Source organism: Lemur catta, chromosome 8 (assembly GCF_020740605.2).
Source record: "Lemur catta isolate mLemCat1 chromosome 8, mLemCat1.pri, whole genome shotgun sequence".
In the NCBI taxonomy this organism is placed as follows: Eukaryota; Metazoa; Chordata; class Mammalia; order Primates; family Lemuridae; genus Lemur; species Lemur catta.
Window position 1 is genome coordinate 48106280 of NC_059135.1, and position 24348 is coordinate 48130627.

The window sequence follows — 24348 nt, forward strand, 5'->3', positions numbered from 1 at the left end:
CAGAGCCTCAAGCGTGTCCATTCCCCAGACAGTACGCCTGGTACTCACCATGTAGTCATACCTCCATCCCCTCCCCCCACCCCCCACCTCCCCGAGCAACTGCCACTCCAGGGAAGGTAGTAAATTCTCTTAGCCATTCTTTTCTCATCTGTAAATGGAAATAATGCCCTCCCTACATCACAGTAGTGTTGTATGGGTCAAATAAAGTGATTGTAAAAGAGCTTTAAAAAATATAAATTATAATAGAAATGCCTGTTATTGATGTCCTTACAGATTTTTTTTTTTTTCCCTTGGTCCTCCTGTGGTATCTTATTTTAGCTACCTTCTTCTATCAATGAGAGATGACAAAGGACATGGACAATGTATATGACCTAAACTTATGTATCCCCATGATGAGCTGAAATAAAAAAAAAAAAAAAATGAGAGATGACAGCTGCCTCTTATACTGGTCAGCTGTCATCATCTTCCATTACACTGCACCTAATAGCCTATGTTCTAGAAAAACAGATCCAAGCTTGTTAGACTTATATAAAAAGTAATTTTAACATTGATACTACTAATAATTAACATGTAATGGAATGATTATTATGTGCTTGATACTATGCTAAATATTTTATATACACTAATTTATTTAAAGATTAACAGTCTTCTGATGGATACTGGAAAGTGAGACCTAGAGAGAGGAAATAATGGCCCGGAGTCATTCAGTTAGAAAGTAGTTTCAAGGCCAGAGTCTCATCTGGACAGTCCCTCAAATGTACTACCATGATATTGCTACCTTTGGATGAAGGTTCATGGACATTACTGCTTATGCTTTTTGACTGCTATTTGAGATTTTTTTTCACTAGGTGACATTTCTAGAATTCTGACATCTCAAAAAGGTGTGCTGTTTCCTTCCCCCACCCTATTTTACAACTGGTTTTGTTTTTAAAAAACTCAAGTTGTGAGAGGCTGTGTATGTGGATCTATTAACTGAGGTATGATTCTTGAGTACCATTTACGTACTTTGCATCTATAGCATAATATTAAACAGAAAGGGCATGAGTTCAAAGTCAGACAGATTAGCTCTGCCCCTGATCTCACATTACCTTGACCAAGTCATGTTCATTGAGCATTTCCTCATCTGTAAAATGGGAGTGCCAATACCTACCTACTAGGGCTATTGTCAGGATTAATAAGCTAATAAATGTAAGGTGCCCAGCTCAGTGAACATCACATAACAGACACCCAATAACTTGTAGCTATAAAAAGCAACTATTTGTTCAAAGAAATTTCTAGGCCCTGTCCTTATTTTGATTCTATGATCATTTAATGCCATGCTGGCATGCAATAGTGACCTGCACTTACATTCCTCTTTATGTGTTTGTTATATTATTGCACAGTAATTATTTGCACTTTTATTTTCATTTCAGGACATTATGGCTTCATGAGCCTGACTGTCCCAGTGAGACATTTAAAGATGTAGAAGGACCCTTTTGGTCTTCCTCACCTTTTTATGTAGTGGAGGGAATGTCTTTATACTCATCCTTCCACTGGTTAATGTGTCTGATCCATTATGTCCCCTGAAGCTTCTGGCACTCCATCTTGCGCACCGTAGTCACATAGTTAGCACATATGAAATGAATATCATTAAGTGGAATTTAATGGGGGAAGCTCTGGTGCCCTCCCTAGAATGTGAACAGAGCCAGACGACACTGTGAGATGGATGCCTATCCTACAGGCTGACAGGTTGCTCTACGTACAGCTACAGTATTGAAAGAGGGGACGACCCAACACATCCCCATCTGTGGAGAGAGAAAATTGGGTGCTACACGTGGAAAAGCAGGCCTGCCTGGAGCCAGGGCTGGCTACTGAGATTAAAGGATTAGGGAGGAGGGTGTGATCCAAATGAGAAACGCCCCAGCCTAACAAGTCCTTGCTGGCATTTCTATCAGTAAAAAAGGAGAAACTTGTCACCCCATACATTTTATTTCCAGTTTCTTGCAAAAAAATTTTCCTGGTGTATGATTTTTGGTATTTATTTTGGCTACTAATTACTTAGCTTCTAGAAAAGATGTGCTTTGTTTTCTTTCAAATATGAAATGACATAAATACTTAAAGTTTTTATCACAGTAGAGATTATTTTATTCCTTTCCTTCAAATATTTGAACTTCTATCAATGTTTTATGATGATTTTTGCCCATTTAACTAGTAAAATGACCATATCTAAGTTAAAATAACTTGTCTTCCGTAGCACAATACATTGTTCTTGGTTCTCTGTTAACAAGTAAATACATTTTACTCAATGTGGAAAGTAATTCATAAACTGCATTTTGAGTTTAGGAAGAGTTATTTGTTTATTCCTTTCAACCAAAATTTTACCCACGCCTATCAGTAGCCCGTGATACATAATGATTAATATCCAATAGGTTTCTTAAGTACTTTGAAAAATCATTAGCAGCTGTTTTGCTTGTATTACTTATGTTATTTTAAATTGAGAGAACCCTTTTGAAAGGCAACTTCATAGAATAAATTAAGAACTAAATAATGTTTATTCCATTGGGTCAGTTAATTCCTCTTCCTGTACTCTGTACCAAGGAAATAATTCTAAATACAAAGCAAGAAAAATAAAATACTGCGTATTAAGATGTCCATTGTAGCATTTGTGTTAATGAAAAATGGAAACAAGATCATTAGAACTAGGGGAATTACTTAAATAAAATACTTGTATTATGCAGCTTTAAAGTCAATAAAAGTAGCAACATGGGAAAAGCAAGTAATATATTAAATTAAAAAGTTCCAAAGTATATTAAATCAAAAATTACAAAATGATTTATTTATGCATGTATTTCCATCTATTTATTGAGCCCCTACTGAATACTCAGCATCATGCCAGGCACTGGGTATATGATGGTGAATCAGACACACTGGGTCCTGTCTTCATGACAGCATATTGTCTGAAAGGATAGGTACTGAGCAAGTGATGACAAGCTTGATGACACTGATTTTGTCTGGGAAGGAGAGAAGGCCTGGGCAGGGGATTTAAGTTCTCTATGCCTGCAGATGAGAAATTGGCCAGGCAAACAGGGGTCCTGGTTTAGGGGTGGGGGAGAAGAGGATTCTCATCAGAGAGACCAGTACTTCACAGGACCTGAGATGAGAAAGCATACCTATTTAAATAACCCAGGCAATGAAGGACACTTGGGGACAAGGAAGGGAATTTAGGATGTTGGTAAGAGTGGTTGAAATGATGGGTAAGGACAGAAATGAAGGCAGAATGAAATGATGGCCATAAACGCAGAGGTTCTTAATCTCTTTTCATGCCATCAATTCCTGTGACTGACTAGTGAAGCCTGGTCTCAGACCAGGTGTTTTTAAATTTATAAAATGTAAAATACAAAGAAAACCAATTATATTGAAATACAATTGTCAGTTTTTTGTTATGCTATAGTAATATGGCAATAATGCATTAAATAAGGTCTAGCAGTGGTTCTAATATCTATCATAATTTTGAAGTGGTGATGAGCACAAACAATACTTCAAGCATTCTATGACAACTGCAATGTCCATGAATACATCTGATTTGTATTCATGACAAAGTTACAGGTACGCTAGGACTGCTATAGTTTGTCGCCTTCATTTATAATTGAAGAAAATTCTAAATTTCAATTGAGATCAATTTTTAAAAAGATGTTTTTTGCCATCCAAGTTCTTGGAGCCCTTGAATTCATCAGCCCCTTGGAAGTCCACAGAGCCCAGGTTAAAACTCTTGTTTAGTGTGACAGGATTATGGGTTCCTTTCTCTATTCTCCATATGCTATGTTACTTTTATAACAATTTCTTGTATCTTGATGAAGTTTGTATATCATTGGGCACAAGTAGGATGGGAAAGAAACTCTTAGCCATTTATTTTGTATTACAGTTGTGTTGTTCACAGTTTGCAATGCAATTTCGTGTCTGTTTCTTGCCCAATGCTATCATGGTCACAGTCACACAGTTATAAGTCTCCAGATAGCAATATTCCTAAGAGTCCTGCCTAGCAGGATACGAAACCCCAGATAAAACCCTTTTGAGTACCCAGGCCTCTTCAAATAATGTCACTTTTTAAAGGAGACTTTCTATGGTCAACAGTCTTTCTCCTGCAACCTGTAGATCTTAAATATAAAGCTGGCTTTGACAATTTCATAATAAAGCTGCTGCAGATTGAATTTAGTCATAAATGCTAGATTAGAAAGGTGAAAAAAAGCAGTATGATTGGCGTACTTTTAGCAATATGTTTTTAAAGGATTAGTAGCTTTCTTATGCATGGGCAGTCAGCACCTGCATGTCTGCGTAGTCTCTTTATAGCAGGCCCTAGTTAGGTCCATAAAGAGTGAAGGCTTGGTACCTGCCTCCCTGAAGCAGCCTGAGGCAAAAAGCTTCTTTCCTAACAGTAATTTTTTTGCCCTGACTAGACGAAGAAAGACTCAGTTTCCTCACTAGCTCTCAGGCTGACCTTTCCATTGTTAGTGTGCACCTCCCCCTGCCTGAATTATCAAAGCTAAAACCCTTTTCTGATCTCTGCATCTAGAGAGGAAGGAGATTGGAAGGAGCTGATTCAAATGTTTTCCTTGTACCTTGTGAATCTATCTTTCCTCTGTAACGAGCCATTCATTTAGAAGAAAAAGAACCTGTTCCTCATTTCACTTAGAAAATTAGTTTTTAATCTTATTCCTGGCTTTTGAATCTCCACTGGACCTACTCCCTGCGGGACTTGATTTGAGTGACACGAGTTACTTATTCTATTTTCCATAATAAAGCTGCCTCAGAAGTAACTTTCACATCTCTTGGTGACACATCGCAAAAGGGGCGATTTTTCAACCCAAAGAAGTTGAAATATGATTTCTCTATTGTACAAGTCAAATGTCTGGAAAACTACGCAGAATAGGAGAAAGCTGTTCATTAGATTCAAACTCTGGCAAACAAGCCCTCTTTTATGCTCACTCAGAAAAGTTGACAGGTTCACCAATATCAGTGCCAGTTCACTGATACAGTGAGGGTAGGCCGCCAGCTTTCAACGTGGAGATATTTGGAGATGCTACTGTTTTATCTGAGTGTATGAGACTGGCAGCTTCTGCTCCCCAAAAAAGTGGCACAAGGGACAACGGGGCATTTGTCATGTGGTGCTCAGACAAGGAGGGCGATGGCTGACATTTTATTGAAGTACAAAATCGCTGCAGGCCAGAACCAATGGCCAGAACCTGATTGACATAGGCTTTCAAATGGAAAGAGCAACAACATCCTGAGTTAGGATTGTAGCCTGGCAGATATGAGTACAGCACAGGGCTAGTTTTGAACTTAAAAATTAGTTACTTCATTGTCATGGGTCCTAAGTTACTTAAAATGAGTAAGCTTTTTGGTTTTTTAAATAAGAATATGCAGATTCTGGTTCAGAGAAGAGTCACTTTAATTTATAGACAATTTTCCCTGCTTTCAGGATTAGTCTAAAAGCCAAGATATGAAAATTAGACATAAACATAGTTAATTAGGAATTAGCAAGCTTCACAGTCATCAACCATGCTTGAAGAGACAGGGTTTCTGGAGTTTAGCTGGAGGCATGGTGATGTGGCGCTGGATGTTAAAGCCCCGACAGCATCAGATTGGCCCCGTGTGTAATGTTCCAGTGCTTAGAGAATTTCAAAAACTAGCTTTAATTTCCATGTCTGTCCTTGGCTACTTGGTGTTTCTAGGCTCATGACTTAAGTACTCTGATTTGTTTTCCACATCTGCAAAATGGCATAAGCCATATAGAAAACTTTTTCTGTTTCCAAAGGTAGTCTAGCAGTTCACCCTTGAGTGGGGCGTTGAAATCATTTTCCAACAGGAAATCCTATGACTAAGAGAGCGAGTCAGCTAACTAGTAGGTGTTATGAGATAAACCAGCCTATATAATACTAGTCTGGGTAACCCTTGGGGACACTTGGAATTAGACCAAGTCTAAATGAGGCATCTAGTTGGAAACATAAATGGGTGACTAAAGGACTTCCAGTATACTGACTCAGTCTCAGGCCACCTGGTGTCAAGTTACATGCCTTGGGGATTTAGTCAGAAGTAGTGCCATTACTAATGCATAAAGCCTTCATTATGACACCTTCAGTGAAGGTCATCTATTACCTAAAGGGTAGGGAAAATTAAATAATGCCACAGGACATAATACTTGGAATTTCTTAAAGTGCATTATTACATAAATATATCAACCATGTAATTGTTGATAACTCAAATGAATACAGCATGATGTAATTTAATGCTGACTCTCTAGAGTATTGCAGAGATGGGTTGCTGGACTAGAAACCTCTGATGAATCTCCAAACAGAATACCTTATAGTTCTATGAGAAACCTTGCCAAAAAACAGAACACCAGTTTAATTTCAAAGAGGAATGGCTATATTTTGGTGATATTTTGTTTTCACATGTGCTTTAGATTTTCTGTTAGTGGTACATGCCTTAGCTGTATCTTTCTCAGATGTACATTGCTTGTCTATATGTAAGTTTTGTATAGGAATCCTAATAAAGGAGATAATGAAATCCACAGGTTTGTTCATTTTATCAAACATCAAAATATTGGACCTGGCACAAAGGAAAGTGTTTGTTGTTATGACTCTGTCCTAGTACATTTCAAGGAGATCCATTCTGAAGAGAATTGTTTCAACCTCAACTGACATTAAATATTTATTGCAAATATATAGCCTTGGCAACAATGATAAGAGTAATTTACCTAATCAACAACTGAAATGCATTTAAGTGTCTGTTCTATGTATATTTGTCTCACTAGTTATGATTCAGCTATTAGCAGTGAATTTTTCTTGTATTTTTACTTGTGAGGTTAGAGAGCACTGCCTTCAATTGGATATTCCTTACTTCAACAAAATTATTGGACACCTACGGTTTTCCATACACTGGGCATGAAGATAAATTAAGACATAGTTCCAGGGCTCAAGACTGTCTCTATCTTGGTAATCATTTTGAAGTGCGAATAAATAATTATAATTAATGTAAGATCATAATATAATTATGTGAAGAGGAGTACGAGAGCATAGAGCAGGGAAGGAGGGAGGAGGCAGGCTCAGAGTCTAGAAGTAGCAGAAGTAGCAAGATGAGTAAAGGAGTTTTATGGTGATCCAGAGAGAATAGATGAGGGCCTGAAATGAGGCAGTGGCACAAAGCAGATGCTGAATGCATGTCTGCTCAATGAAAGGGTGAATAAGGCTGATAGAAGAGATAGTTACAAGATACTGTCAATAAACTTTAGTAGTTACTTAAATGAAGAAGATAAACAGGGAAGAATTCAAGAGTCATTGCTGACAGTTAACATATAACTAACTGGTAATGCCATTAATTGATGTGAGGTCTACTTGGAAATATCTATGAACGTCTAGAAAGAGATACCCTACAGGCTATCAGGGGAAAAGGGGTCTTCAACTGGGGAGGAAGGTAGAGAATTCACCTGTGGATTTAGGAATCTATGTCAATGTGGTAGAGGAGGTCACTGAAGTAATTAGATAATATAATGCCCAAGAGAAGGCCAAATGTGTGACCTTGAGGAATGCCAACACTTAGAGGCAGACAGTAGAATACAAGCTCATGAAGGGGACCTAGAATGAGCCATTGTAGAAGCTGAAGGAGAATCTGGAAAGGGAAGTGTTATAGACATCAGTGGGGGAAAGTGTTGTGCATATTATGGGGAAAAGTTTCAAGAAGAAATCTGTGCCCAGTGCAAGAGAAGACTGAGGAGAGACCATTGGCTTTGGCAGGAGGATAAGGATCAACAGGAAGAAGGAGCAGACAGGCCCACTTCACATGCTCACTTCCTGTTCAGCACCCGAGAGAAGGCAGAAGGGGGTTGAGGGGAAGCTCCAGGAATGAACTGAGTCAGTAAATGACTTTTGGAACATGGAGGTTTCAGCATTTTTGTAGACAGAAATAATCTAATAGAAAGAAAGCAGTTGAAGCTACAATAGGAAAGAAAGATTTAAAAGAGAGAGGCCAAGTGGAAGCATATACCTTTTCCTCAGAGATATGAAGAAAATAGGTACAGATGGAAGAAATTGTAACATCAAGGATAATCTCATCCAGCTTCCCCATTCCTCTAAGAAATAGGAGATGAGACATTTGCTAATGAGAGATTTGGAGTATTGGTAGGGAACTTAAGAAGGCTAAAGCTTCCATGGGGAAGCTGACTGATACGTGTATTCCCTTTATATAATCGCTTTCCCCCCATTTCTTTCATTTATTGACCTCTTCTCCAGGTATATAGCTTTTCATTTTATATTTTCCTAATTTAAGCAAATCTAATCTATATGGTTACAGAATTTTAAAATGTATGTGACTATTGCATTGCCAAGAAAGCTCTGGTTTCCAAAAAAAAAAAAAACCTTTTAAATAGTGCATTCAAATTATTACTATATTTTCCAAGATCTTTCTGCACATAACCTTTCAGGAAAACATCTAAAAAATACAGTGAGGCAAATCGACTACTGTATTTGATCATTATCTGCAATATTGGCCTTTTCTTCCTGCTCCTTTAGACGAGTTGCAGGCTTTTTATACTACAAATGAATTCCCCTTTCTTTGTACATCCAACAATATAGTGATGATGCTCTAGTATCTGTACATTTCTTATAACATTTTGTTAAGCAAAGAACTACAAAGTGCTGAATTGACTTGTTCATCTTGCAGCTTGTGTGCTGCTGTGTCTTTTTTTATTAATTTTTTTTTTGCAAATCTATTAACTATCTTAATGGAATTCTACTTTAAACCTTAAAATATCTGTCATTGGTTGGTGATTTCTATCACTTGTACTGTGTCACATGTGTAGATAAGGAGGAAATAAACAAGGTAAAGGCTTAAGAAGTCTTCTGCAGCACACCAATTTACGTACATACAGGTTTGTAGTTTTGTTTGTTTGTTTGTTTGTTTTTCTTTTTGTCTGGCGCAGAGCCCCATGGGCTTTTCAGCTTCATTTTTCACAAGACTGCACAAGTGGAAGAAAGTAGGTCCTCTGACTGACACCCATTAATTTCTTATTATTCAGAAAGTGGGAAGATAAAGCAGAAGAGGATGATTTCAGAATTCCTTATCAAAGTGAGATAACTTGGTTTAATGGGTGTTAAGCAGTAATATGGGCATTGCTTTGTTTTTTGGAATAATAAAGAGATGTTGGACAAGGTGCTTGTGAATACAGGAAAGAATATGACTTTTCTTTTCACTGCATGCCTCTGTTTAGTTGTTTTTAGTGCAATATTAAGTATAAAAGGAAAAATTAATTGCATTAATTGACAAGCAGTATTCTTCAGTAACCTCAGAAAGCAAAAAGTATGATTCTATAATATTAAAATTGTGGCCTTGGTATCTTGAGCACTTTTTTCAAGTTTTGGGGCTCCTTTTCTATTCTGGAAATCTTATCTAGGAAAGACACCAGTAGGTATTAATGAGTAAGTTTCATGGTTTTTCAAAGATTCTTTTTGACAAATGGTAAATGACTACACAATAAGCATTACATTTTCATTGAAAGCAAAATACACATATTAAAACTCTACCTTAAATTTTAGTCTTTTAAAATAATAATGATAAAAAATATGCAAATAGATAAATAATATCCCCCCCTGCAAATTACAAATTAAAATCATTGCTTTAGGGCCTGGGGTGTTGAGCTTGGATTGTCTAGTTGTAGTGATTTGCTTGTGAAGACTAGTCTACCGTTTTTCAGTCTACGGTGCTAAAGAGCATGAATTTAGAAACCCATGGTCCTGAGTATAAAATAGAATTCATAACCTAGACCTCATTCTCTGAGCTTATCCCTTATAACTATTAACTGTTTTCAGAGTTTCTCCTGTGGCTGCTGTTTCTCAAAATAATCCTTGTTCTAAAGAGGCATATTTAGAGGTAGCATATTCTAGTCTCCTTAATACCATTACCTGAATGGTCTATACAACCATTGAGGAAACAGTATTAAAGCAGACTAATTTATCTGGTTTTTAGCAAATTTTGCCCATAATGTGCTCTGCTTCCTATGGCCTTATGTAACTTAGATATATTAATATAAAGATGTTACCATCTACTCACCTTTATCCAACACTGATACCATGTGTTAGACAGGATGTGGAACAATTGAAATTTTCATACATTGCTGATAGGAATATAAATTGGTACAACCATTTTGGAAAACTGTTTTCAGAATCTACTAAAGCCAGGTACATGAATATCTTGTGGCCCAGCCAATTCTGCTGTGTATATATACTTAACATAAATGAGTATTTATGTCTACCAACAAACACTTATAAGAATGTCTATAGTAGCATTATTCAAAATGGCCAAGAACTGAAAACATTTCAAATGTTCAGTAGCAAAATAGAGAAATAAATTGAGCCATACTCATACCATGGAATACTACCCAGAAATGGGGAAAAAAAAAACTTCTATATGTAACAGCATGGATGAATCTTATAGACATAATTTTGAGAGAAAGAAGCCAGACACAAAGGAACATATAATGTGTGATTCCACGTATGTGAAGCTTAAAAACCGGTAAACCTGATCTAAGCTGATAGAGGTGGCTACTTTTGGGAGGCAGTATCAGCTAGTGGGAGTTCAAGGGAGCCTTCTGGGGTGGTAGAACATTCTATATCTTTATATGTGTTGTGTTTTTATGAGTGTATAAATATGGAAAAATTTATTAAAATTTATGTACAGTACATATTATATCTCAAAAAAAAGAAATTAATAGGTACACATAGTAACAGTTTATCTTATTAGAGTGTGTGAAAAAAATGAGATATATATGTACATATATATAGTGCTTGATCTATAGTGAGTACCCAGTTAGTGTTAGCTATTGATTTGTGATTATTATTGTTGTTTTTACCATTACTGTAAGATACAATGTCTGGAGCAGCCATCAGGCTAAGCAAATTTCCCTAACAATGACTGCGCCTCTGATTTCAGCTTTCAAGAACCATGCCCCAACTGACTTAACATAGCTATCTCTAAAAAGAAGTTTATTATTATTGTAAAGTTTTCTTATTTAGCGTAGAATTTTTTAATTCTCAAAACTGCAATTAATTCAAGATTTTTGTTTCCTTTCAGAATAGATAAGAATTTTTTAATTACTTTGAAATACAAATCATCATTAATCTTATGAAAAAACATTCATCTGCTTTAGTAATAAAAGAAATGCAAATCAAATTAACAATGAGGTACCTGTATTTCATCTGTTGGATTGGTGAAGACAATGGGTAATTAGGTTGGTTAAGGTACAGGGAAGCCAGCAATCTCTTATAGAAGCTCCTGAGGTGTTAATTTGTATGATTATTCTGAAAGGGCAATTGGCAATGTGCATAAAAGTTCAAAAATGCACATGTTCTTTGTCCCAGCAATTCCTCTTCAAAGTTTATACCCTAAGGAAATTATCAGACAAGTTTACAGAGATGTCTGCATACAATATTATTTATATGACTGGTTTATTGAATGTATGAATTCAATGAGGTAAAAATATGATTGCCTATACCGTCATGCATTGCTTAACAAATGGGATAGGTTCTAAGAAATGTATTGTTAGGTGATTTTGTCATTGTGAAAATACTGTAGAGTGCACAGTACTTACACAAACCTAGATGGTATAGTCTACTACACACCTAGGCTATGTGGTATTGCCTATTGCTCCTAGGCTACCAACCTGTACAGCATGTTACTGTACTGAATACTGTAGGTAATTGTAACACAATGCTAATTATTTCTGTATCTAAACATATCTAAACATAGAAAAGTTACAATAAAAATGCAATATAGAAGATTTTTTAAATAGTACACCTATATAGGGCACTGTATCGCTCCATGAATGGAGCCTGCAGGACTGGAAGTTGCTCTGGGTAAGTCAGTGAGTGGTGAGTGAATGTGAAGGCCTAGGACATTACTGTACACTGCTGTAGACTTTATAAACACTGTATACTTAGGTGATACTAAATTTATAAAAAAAAAATTTTGTTTCTTCAATGATAAATTAACCTTAGCTTACCGTAACATTTTTACTTTACACACTTTTAAATTTTTTTAAACTTTTGACTTTTTTATAACACTTAGCTTAAAATATAAACACATTATACAACTATACAAAAATATTTTTTCTTTATATCCTTATTCTATAATCTTTTTTCTATTTTTTAATTTTTTTATTTTGTTAATTTTTTTTTTTTAAACAATGACACAAACACACACATTAGCCTAGGCCTACACAGGATCAGGATCATCAATATTTCAGTCTTCCACCTCCACATCTTAACTCACTGGAAGATCTTTAGGCACATAATTCCTAGATGGAGCTGTCATCTCCCATGATAACAATGCCTTCTGAAATACCTCCTGAAGGCCCTGCCTGAAGCTGTTTTGCAGTTTACTTCTTTTTCATAAGTGGAAGGACATTCTAAAATATGATTAAAAGTATAGTATAGTTAATACATAAACCAATAGCATAGTCATTTATTATCATTACCAAGTGTGATATTATATACTATACATAACTGTATTGCTAGACTTTTATATGACTAGAAGCGCAGTGTGTTTGTTTACACCAGTATCATCACAAATAGGGAGTAATGCGTTGCACTACATCACGATGACTACAATGTCACTAAGCAATAGTAATTTTTTAGCTCTATTGTAATCACATGGGACCACCATCACATTATGTGGTCCACTGTTGACCAAAAGGTCACTATGCAGCACATAATTGTATACTCTGTTGAATCTCCCTTTCTCATTTCTCAAAGACATTGTCAGATATCAGAATATGTGGCTTTATTTGAAACTTTAGGCTCTTGTCCAGCTCAACACTCTCTTCCTTCTGGCTCAGGCTGAACCATGGAAAGGGGCATAGTCTGCTCTTCCTTTCTTCCCTGCCCCAAGCTCTCTGATTCTTGCCCTTTCTGTTGTTAGGGATAGGAGGAGGAATTACAGGAGAAAAAAGGGCAAATGTTTTTGTACTTGATGACAATCACGGTTGTCCTCTGCATGGCAAGTGTCCACATGCTATCTGTCTCTCTCAGGGACCATGTGTGAAACCTTCATGAGGTTGGTTCCCTGACCTCTTCCAACCCTTCCTCACCTTCTGCCAATGGAGGTTCACTTCTCAGCCTCTGCTGCCAGGGTCCTGGTGATCAGCCTTCTTGTGCTGGGTAGAACAACATGGTTCAAGTCTGGCCACCTTTCAAAGTGTCCTGTTGGCCCAAAGAAAACGTATTCAACCTTGACATGCCAAATTGAGATTACAGATTCTTCTATTTCCAACCTTTCTTGGTCCAGCCCCATCTCTCTCCAACCTTTCTTTCTCCTATTTCACTTGGTATGAGGGGTGCATCACCAAGACCTGCTGTGGTCTGACTGGGAAATAAAATGCCAGTATCCCCTTCTCACATGCACTTCTAGCTTTACTTATTTGGCTGGATTTAGAAGTTCCCAACCAGGCCAAAACTCATGGCTCCAGTGAATTGTCTAATCCTCAGACTATTCTTACATAGACTGGACAGGTGGGTGATAGGGTATTAGTAGCAGTTCTACTACCTCATATAAATTTTACAGGAATGTGTCTGGGGGTTCCTGGGGGATGTTTCTCTAGCATTCTGCTATACTTAATACCAATTGCTGTCAGTTCTCAGTTGTGTTATTCATGTAGGCAACAGAAACTCCATTCAGTATCCTTTTAATATTAATAAAAGTACAAACCAAAAATAACCCAAATATCAAAAGACTATTTGAATATAGTATATCCATATAAGCAAATATCATTTGGTGTTATAAATCACTGTCCAATTCTACATTTATTGACATGTAAAGCTGTTCTTGATTTATTCCTAAGTGAGAAATGGTAGTTATACAATAATATGTTTTTGTATATTCCTATATACTATTGTGTAAAAAATAGAATGGAGCAATGTATGCCAAAACATAATCAGGCTAGATCAAGGATCGGCAAACTACTGCCTATGGGCTAACTCTTGCCTGCCACCTATTTTTGTAAATAGAGTCTTATTGGATCAGGGCCATGTCAGTGGCTGCTTTCCTGCTACAAAACAGAATTGAGTAGTTACAACAGAGATGGTATAGCCTGCAAAGCCTAATATATATGTCATCTGCTGCTGTATAGAGAAAGCTTACCAACTATTATTCTAGATGATGGAATTATAGGTGATTTTAATTTTTTAAAATATTTGTCTGACTTCATTTTTTAAAATTTTCTACAGTGAGCCTAAATTTATTATATGAAATATGTATCTGTTATTAAACCACTGAAACCCGGTTAGGAATAAACTCATTACATTAAAATTAAACTCAAAAGTAAATCTTACAAATAGAATAACAAAAATTTGATTATAGCTTCCAAAGTCCTAATTTAGAATATAAGACCTAAATTGTAGGTAGAACATTATTTTGATTGTTTTTCAAATTAAGACACATATATGGACATGATTCTTCCATATGCCAACAGTATTAGTTTCTTAAAATTGCTTTTAAGAACTTCTGGCATGTTCTTTTTATCTTCAGTGTTAGCATATTAGTCTTCTGAGGCTGTTTTTGAGCAATATAATGTTAAATTTGATGAATAAGGTAGATTAATTTGAGTAAAGTTTTTGGAGTAAAAAATAAGGGTGACAAATTTTGAAGACTGATTTTCTTTACGTGGTTTATCAACTGGGCATGAAAGTAGTCCAAAAAAGAAAGGTTTACAAATGTTTGGAGCTTTGGAAAACAAGTGAATCAATGTGGAACCTCTGAAGGAGGCTATTTTGAAGAAATAAATTCACTTGGATGCATAAATTATGGATATTTGTTACAAAGGGCAATTCTGATGTAGCTAAGCAAATTTTGCTTCAAAATCCTGGAGGATAAAACCTTAAAAAAGGTGTTTGAGTAATCAGGAAATAATTAAGACAGTCAGAAGACCTACTAATTAACATTAGGTGAGGGAATACTTGAAAATGGAATTCATATTAACCAGAAGTTCCAGATGACATGCATCTTTATTAAAAGAAACAGAAGTAAACAGTACATTAATTAAACTTTCAAATATACAAAATAAGAAGGCTTAAAAAATGGCAGTAAGGAAAGAGAAATAATGTAATAGATTTGATAAAAATATCAAGCAATGAAGATGAGAAATAATAAAAGGCTTTGAAGATTTTAATTTTATATGTCCAGAAAGAATGCCACAATTTAAACATATGAATTTATCATGACTTTTCTGATTTTAGGATCTGCTTTATTGACTAGATGGTATCAACCCCAAAACAGAGTTTCCTGAATATGGTAAAACCATTTACATATTTCCAAAGTCAAAACTTTTCCTTAATATTCTCAAAGATTAAGACTCTGGCCTATCTGGGGGAAAAAAATCGAAACATCTAAATTTGAGATCATGTAAATGTTAAACACACCATGCTTCTCAATATATTTTAAAAGGGAAATGTCTGCCTTTAGTATTTTTTTAATAGTTTTAAGATAGTCTCTGCCTTCTGGCTCAACTGACGTTTATAATAATTATCTCCCATTACATTTGTTGCCAGCTGTATGCTCAACTACTAAATATTCACCAAGAAAACCCCAAGATTTCTAACAACTAAGTATTTCCTCATGTTTCTGTGTCTAACCATTCACTTGCCAATCCTTTTCACCTCTATTCTATGCCTATCTAAATTTGACCTTCAAAACCTTCAAAATACCACTTCCTTAATGAAAAATGTCTCTTTCTTCCCAAGTAATCATTTTCTGCTCTATGCTTTCATGCCTCTTACCAGTTTCTATCATAAATTAGAGGTCTCTGAATGACTGTCTCATTTCCTCCTCCTAAACTGTAACTTTCTTATAGTTTAGTCCTACTTTATTTACTGGTCTCTTCAGTATCTAGCACATTATTAGCAATTAACATGTTGTTAATATGTACTTGTTAATGCATAAATCATCTCTTTTTTTTTGTTTGGTTGGTTGTTTTTTTGAGACAGAGTGTCACTCTGTTGCCCAGGCTACAGTGCTGTGGCGTCAGCCTAGCTCACAGCAACCTCAAACTCCTGGGCTCAAGCGATCCTTCTGCCTCAGCCTCCCGAGTAGCTGGGACTACAGGCATGTGCCACCATGCCCGGCTAATTTTTCTATGTATATTTTTAGCTGTCCATATAATTTTCCTTCTATTTTTAGTAGAGACGGGGTCTCGCCCTTGCTCAGGCTGGTCTCAAACTCCTGAGCTCAAACAATCCACCTGCCTCGGCCTCCCAGAGTGCTAGGATTACAGGCCTGAGCCAGTGCGCCCGGCCCTCTTGAAAAGAAGACATAAAAAGGAAACTTGTTTTTCTGAAAGAAAGAGGGATATAGAGAAAAACATACAATGTTGTATATCTTCTCAATATAACCTAAATCAGATGACTGTGTAACAGGATAGATATTTTTTAAGGCAAATATGCTTTAAAACTAAACTGCACCATGAGTTCAAGATCAGCCTGGACAACATAGCAAGACCCTACCTCTACAAAAAATTTTTTAAAAATAGCTGGGCATGGTGACATGGGCCTGTAGTTCTAGCTAGTTGGGAGGCTAAAGCAGGAGGACTCCTTGAGCCCAGGAGTTTGAGGCTGCAGTGAGCTATGATCATACCACTGCACTTCAACCTGGGGAACAGAGTGAGACCCTATCTCTAAAAACAAAAATTTAAAAAAAAAAAACCTAACTTTGTAAAACAAAGCAACAGCTATTTCACATCTAGGGTGACTGTTGTGTGCTTTTATATTATTAATGACATATTAAGTCCCCCTTTTGTGCTGAAAGATTACTGTATCACATAGTGATCAGTTAGAGAAATCATTACGCTCATTTATGTCCCCTTCTAATCCGTGGGACATATTTAATTTTGATGATATTCAGTTTCCTCATCTTCAAGATAGGAATCATCATTTTCAGCCTTACCTATTTCATAAGTTTTCTGTGAGAGATAATAAGATAATGTAAGTGATAGCACTTGTAAACTGTAAAGTTCTATATAAATGTATGGGCATATGAGGGACATTAATATGAGGGACATTAAAATAGTAATATGAGAGAGAATGAGTGAATAAATGACTGATTCTTTTAGGTCAAATTTATATGAAATATCTTATGAAATGCTTGAAGCAAGGAAAGATTTTGGTGTATAATAACTTAAGTTTCCATAACAAGAAACTGAGTAATTCCAAAGGGGCAAATATTAATATTACTAAATTATTTAGTACTTTATGAGTTCTATAGGATTGCCAATTCAATCTGAGAAATCCTTATAGATGAGAGAGTTTCAAAACTGGCCTAGAATATTCTCCAATCAAAGTTACTATTACCAATTGAGAAGAATGATTTTATTTCCTTCTCTCTTACTATAGAGGTCAGTTTAATAAAAATCTAAGACCTTTTCCGTCAAACTTCATGTCATCCAGAAGTTTTAATACACTTGCTGAGAGGGAATATAGAATGTGGAACCTAAGGATAAGAAAGGATTTCAGCATTCATTTATTCTAAACAACACCTAGATCTGAAATCCCTAACACCCTTGTTGTGGCTAGTCTTGTCCCGGATGGATCCAACTCAGGGAAAGGGATGGAAATTGACTGCTGATCGCTAAATCAATTAGGCTTTTCTTTATGTTTTAGTAGAAATATGATCTCCCATAATTTTTGATGAGTCATAAAAGCTTTGGTTTAGACATATACAAAACCTGTAACACACACACACAGAAACACCACATTGCTGTTGCTGAGTCACGACTTCTTTCTTGGTCATTCAGGACAATGGTATACAATTCCAAATGAGCTAAGGCAATTAGCAAATATATTCTCAGTTTTAATTCCCTTTCTCTCCTAATGAGAGTTAATCAGCATATGTATAGACATTTTCTAAGAGTACCAGCTCTACTAGGATTAAAGGCATGATGGATTTTGCTGTTGCCTACAAAGCTCTAGTTTCTTTCCCAAAGGAGTCGCTGAACAGAGCCTCGCTTGAATAGTAAATGAACTTCGATGAGTTAGATTCTCTTCAAGTCACTCTGACCCCTCGTAGCCTGCACATGGGCCTTGAGGACTACAAGCATTTAGTAGCTACATGATCAAACTACCAAGATGTCTTTAAATGATTTGGCTAATCTTCATATTGTACTCATGGTTAATGTCATTATTTAAAACTTTAGATTTAGACTGGCAGTAATTAATAAGCATAATGAATGAAATCCTTGTCTCATATTTTTGATAAATTGCGTTGCCTTTCAAAGAGCAGGAAAAAACTAATCATAACCAAAATTAACCATGTTTCTTCCCTCCCTTCTATCCCATAACCCAAAGTAAAGTTTTAACTTAGTGTAAAAATTGAATTTTAACTTTATATCCCTGTCATAAGTAAAACATGAGTAGTCAAATGAAACTAGCATGGCCTAATGACTTCTTTCATGTTACCATCATATCGTTTAACTGTTTTGGAGGGTAGCTGCTTTTGTTACATAATAAAGACTTCCTTGTAGCATAATTTACAACTCATGGATATCAGACAGAAAGTTACCTGCTCCAAGTGGGAGAACAAAGTCATTTTTCATAAGTCATCATGGTCTTGGGGTGACCTAATATGGAAACTGATGCCATGGAGTTCTGTTTAAATCAAGCTCTCTGAACTAAAATCTGTGCTGCAGTCAAAACTCCATATAGGAATCAAATTTCTATTTTTAATTCCTTTATGGTGATTTATCTATGTTTATATGATACATGAGGCTTCAATAAGATCTCTGTGTCTCTCCTAGAAGATAAAGGGAAGTTAAAAGCCAACAGCTCCAGTCAGCCATCAAGCTCTGAAGGTGGCTCATTTCTCCTCAAATCTGGCACAACACCCCTGCCACCCGGAGCAGCCACTTCTCCCTCCAAGAGCACAAATGGAGCTCCCAGTACTGCTGCTGAATCAGAAGAAGAAAAAGCCAAAAAATTACTTTACTGTTCACTATGCAAAGTGGCTGTGAACTCCCTGTCACAGCTAGAGGCACACAATACAGGTTAGCAGCTGTCTTTGGAATTTAAATAATGTTTATAACAAAACCCAACTTTTCCCATCAGAATGCCATATCTTTTGTTATTCAAACATTAGGTTTGTTCAATGTCTTCTCTACTTCTTTGATTAAAGGACTGATTTTAGAAAAGTACGATTATATGACTTTGGAAATAGCAAGGCAAAAGCAGATTGGAGATAAAACTTGTTCTATTCTTTATTTCCTTAAAAGCATCTAATACTTCCCAAAACTTATTTTGATGAAGTGATAGAGATGTAGATAAATATTTATGCACAATGTTCACTGCAACACACTTATAAGAAAAAATTGAAACAAACTAAAGGTCCGTCAGTAGGTAAATATTTAACAAATTAGAGTAACCTAATATGATAGAATATATTACTCAGCCATTAAAACATAATAATAAGAAAATATGTACATGGTTTGCTATGTGAAATTTTCAGGATATTTAATTAACATGATCCCAGTTTTGAAAATATATTTTTTTAGTAAATAAAGAACCTGAAAAGAAAGGCACTAAAATGGTAAGAGTGGTTACCTGTGAGTGGTAAAAATACAGGTAATCTTTATTTCTTATATTTCTCTATATTTTCCATATTTTCTTTATTATATGCTCTGGTTTTTTTCCATTTTTTACAATGAAAATGCATGAAATTTAACATCAGCGTTAAAATGGTCATAAAAAAACACTGACAACTTTAGCTAGCCTGAAGATAAACTTCTCAAGGATAAGAAAACAAAGAGCTTCATGTAGTTCTTCAATAGTTTTTTAATTTATGTCTCTTTCTGTCTTAGGATCTAAACACAAGACCATGGTTGAGGCTCGTAATGGGGCTGGTCCAATTAAATCCTACCCTAGACCTGGATCAAGATTAAAGATGCAGAATGGCAGTAAGGGATCAGGACTACAGAACAAGACATTTCATTGTGAAATTTGTGATGTTCATGTTAATTCAGAAATTCAACTCAAACAGGTAATGTATCCTGAGTTAGTATACACTGTCGCTTGGGGTCACCACTTGACTGTGTATCTCCTCCTCTATAAAATAGTTCTCACTGTGTGCACAGTTAAATTTACTAACCTTTATAGGATGCATACAATATGCAGGTGCTATGTGGAAGAAAAAGTCAGTAGCAAATATTTGAGCATCTACTCTTACTGTGAGTCAGGTTGCAGGCCAGGTGTTAGAGAAATGAGCACAACAGTCACTGGAGCTTGCAGTTGAGCAGGAGCTTCTGGTAAGGTAAGTGAGATGTTAAGCCTGTCTTCCAAGGACTCAAAATCTGGTGAGGGAGAGAGACTCAGCAGTGACAGTGGTGATACCAGGCAAAATCTGATAAGAACTATAGAAAACAGACGAGAGACAGAGAGGCATTACAATTGAAAGGAGAGCGAGTCTTAATTTAGAGATCATAATGATTTAACCCAAACCCTCTTGTAACTATGCGCCTAGCATTGGAAATGGAGAAACCATCTACCTAGACATACATTTTATATGGAATAAAACTCACGTTTAGATTCAGCTAATGCATCAAACTTTCTTCAGCACATTTCTAGCCGAAGGCATAAAGATCGAGTTGCTGGGAAACCACTGAAGCCGAAATACAGCCCTTACAACAAACTCCAGCGGAGCCCGAGTATTTTAGCAGTAAGTTTACCTCACCTGCTTACGTGTTTGGTGGGGTGGCCTTGCTGGGTTGGGCAGCCACTGTGGGTAAAGATGGCCTAGGAACTCTGGTCATGAAAGATTCTGAATTAAAATAGCCCTCATAGACAGAAGTTTTAGAACGTACTGCTTAGTTGCTGCTATAGGACACTTGAAGAAAACTTCGTAGAAAAGAGAAACAGAACCTCTTTGAGAACTAATACCTTACTCTTTACCAAGACTTTTTCAAAAGACTACCTTCTTTAGCATATAAAGATAAGACGGGTGATCCCTGAGGAATCCTGGGATGTGTTGAGTCTGGAAAGAAGGATTGCTTTCATAAAACAAAAATCCAGCCATTTAATTTAATATCCTCCTGCTTTCTGCATTTTTTTTTTTTGGTACGAGATAGTAAAGTGGTATTTGTATTGCGCTCTCTCTCCATTCTAGCAAGCATGTTGGTGATCAGTCTGTCTCACCTGCTCTCAGTATGTGCTGTTTTCAGTTTCTTTGCAAAAAATACTAAGGGCTCCAACAATAGGTATCATATAAATACCCAGATGGATGCATTTCACCATCTCGCTGGGACTGGGCCCAGTCTAGTGTTGAGTCTGCGGATGAAGCTGGGACTGTCCAGCTGGAGGTGACCCTGAGATTACCTTCCAACCTCTCCAAAGCCTCCGCCTGAAGCTGCAAGCAGGTGTGACCTGCAGTCAGCAAATCCAGCTCACAGTGCTCCTTCTGATTGCAAATACAGAAATTAAGGCTTGATTTCTCTCTCCTCAGGAGGATTCCACCCTGGAATTCCTTTAAATGGAGATTTTCTAGCCCATTTACAATCATGCCCAACAATAGAAATTTGAATTAGCTGTGATTTTTCAAGGAATACTGATTAAGTGGCCAGTGAAAGAGGTGTAAACTGATTTTGTTTTCTTGACTCTTCGTGAGTCCCCGTGACCTGAACCCCAGGGACCAAACCTCAGTGCCCCTTAGCTAAGAGAAGGGAAGGACCGTGCATAGTCTTAGTCTCAAAAAAAATCAAAAAAAAAAAAAAAAAAGAAGCCTCTCTAGGTCTCATCATGGTTTAAGATAAGTCTGAATTTTGAATTGAGCTCCATTGCCTGTGCAGGAATCTTCTTGGTATGTTCGGTTTTTTCCCTGCTGAGCAGCAGCGTAAAATAGCTTTAGTATCTATTGCGATTTTTTGAAATTTAAGACATCTTAATGTTGGTGTTTTACTTAGGAGGAGATGCCTGTGGAACTGTCATTCAGAAACAATGTTTCCACCCCATTCCTGGTTTTCTCCCTCCTTTAGGCAAAACTTGCATTCCAGAAAGACATGATGAAGCCTTTGGCCCCGGCCTTCCTGTCCTCGCCACTGGCGGCGGCGGCAGCCGTGTCCTCGGCGCTGTCCCTGCCGCCCCGGCCGTCGGCCTCGCTCTTCCAGGCCCCCATTGCCCCCGCTCTGCTGAGGCCGGGCCACGGGCCCATCCGCGCCACGCCCGCCTCCATCCTCTTCGCCCCGTACTGACGGCTGAAGGCCCCGCCGGTCACTGAGGCCAGTAGGAGAGTGGAGAAGGAAAGCCAGCAGGATTCGGCAGGTTAAGCCTCTTGTGTTGCAGCGCCCCACCCAAGTGCAGCCTACCCCACCGAGCCCCGATTCCAAAGAAAAGTCACTAGAGGCAAGAGTGCTTTCGTGGACCGCTCCTAGAGTTCAGGAATCTGAGCAGCATAGGCTTTCTCTCCTGTCCCCTGCCCTCCCCTCCCCCGTTCAATTTGTGTATCTGAGATACTTGGTTTCTTGAAAATGTATTGGTCAGAAAGAAAAAGAAAGAAAATTATTCTCTATTTTTTCATGTGTGTGATCTGGCTTAGAAACAATATGGAATATTTTCCTGACAGACTTGAAAACTAGAATTTTCCTCAGATGTCTGTAAATAACTCTGGAGTCCAGCTGGGCATATTCTAGTGTGGGACAAAAAACGGATGAACACAAGTGCTTACTTGTGGAGACCCTCTTACCAACGGATCACAGCGTTTCCTTTTTGATGTACTATTGCTGACAGGGATTGTGTACTGTTTTAGAGCCGGTACTGTTGTATCCTGTGTAGTACTAGATCTGTATCTCTTGTCTGAATTAAACATTTTTAGTTGCTGTGTAAATGTTAGGAAGCAAATTAGCTTTGAATTTTCTCTTTAAGAGAACAAAAGATAAAGTAATGTATTTTCTTTATGTCACATTTTATTTGGAGATATTTAAACGAAATAGAAAGCCATATAACATAGCTATAATTACTACCTGTTTGCTATTTTTGTTTAACTTATTTTGTAGCTTCCTCACCAGTTTGAGTTGCTAAGCAAATGTATACAAACAGAAAAAAAAGAGCTTCCTAAATTGCACATTTGTGCACCTCTTGTGCATTCTGCAAGAAGACAATGAATCCATGTATTTCTACATAATTATCTTCTTCATTTTTAACCTGTTTTCATTTGTAATGATGCTACATAATTTTGTGGCTCCCTAATGCAATAATGTACAGAAGATAAAACATTTGTAATTGAACAATTTGTCTTTCTGTTCACTGAATATGTTGCAGGTCATGCTCCCGTGCCCCCCTTTCTAAGCTGATATCAACAAGACTGGAATGTTTGTGATATCAGGGGCAAGAGTTATGCATAAAACAACAACATAGAGAGAACTCTTTTAGAGCATCTATATCTGCAATCTGTAAATGGTAAAATGTCTGTGTATTTTTTTAAATGTACCTTTTCAATAAAAGTACAAAAAATAAAAATCTGTTTGCATTTTCAATGTTATTTTCTTCTGAGACATGTCCAATTTGAAATCATCTGATGTAAGATTTTGAGTAGGTGCAAAGATTGCTTCTGATATGGCACTTTCAGCTCTCATTTGCAGCATATTTATTTGTCATGTTTGTTCATTACTGTTCACAGTATCTCCTTCAAGTGAAACTCTACTGCTATTTTCTCTCTGAATCCCTAAGAAGTTGGGCCAAAATTGTGAGTTTACCTGAAATTATAGCAGCAACCTGTGAAAAATTTGTGAGTCTCTGATTTTTTACACTCACTGCAGTTCCTCTAAATCCCTAGCTCATCTTTTTTGGTATCCACAGCATCCATGGACAAATATTTTTTTAGAGAACTTTTTCCCACTCCTCCTCCTTCACCTTCTCTAATCAGCTCATCCTTCTTTTCTTTCACCTCATTCTATTATTTTTTAAGTGTAAAGATCAATACATCACTGTTTGGTCTGGGGATTTATTGCTGCTTAACAAACTGCTTCAAAATGGAGTAGGTTTTAAAAATAGCCATTTTATTATGGGTTATATCAGGATTTCATAGGTCAGGAATCCCAGCAGGCTTTGTCGCAGCTGCTCCTCCATTGCCCGTGGCATCAAGAGCCTTCCCTGGGTAGTGATCAGCCACCAGGTAGGCTGGGCTAGAGGGCCCAAGATGGTTTCATTCACATGTCTGTGGGGGCAAATATGGCTAGAGGGTTGGATGTACTGGAACAGTCTACCAGAGGGCCTACCTGTGGCCTCCCCAGCATTGTTGTTGTCTCCTCAGGTAGTTACATAGTAGCAGGGAAAATATTTTTAGAGGTCTGGGTGAAAG

At 36.9% G+C, this 24348-nt stretch overlaps 1 protein-coding gene across 9 annotated transcripts in view; it reads left to right on the top strand.

Annotated features, from left to right (window-relative positions):
- The window catches only part of ZNF385B (zinc finger protein 385B), a 362512-nt gene extending 339005 nt beyond the window's left edge, over positions 1 to 23507 (top strand). For all 9 annotated transcript variants that reach the window (XM_045559849.1, XM_045559852.1, XM_045559851.1 and 6 more), the window contains 4 exons: positions 18806 to 19051; positions 19862 to 20040; positions 20614 to 20715; positions 22028 to 23507. In XM_045559849.1, the coding sequence (XP_045415805.1) occupies positions 18806 to 19051; positions 19862 to 20040; positions 20614 to 20715; positions 22028 to 22243 (743 nt within the window). In that variant the 3' untranslated portion in view covers positions 22244 to 23507. The remainder of the gene's footprint in view (positions 1 to 18805; positions 19052 to 19861; positions 20041 to 20613; positions 20716 to 22027) is intronic.
- Positions 23508 to 24348: the final 841 nt, after the last annotated feature.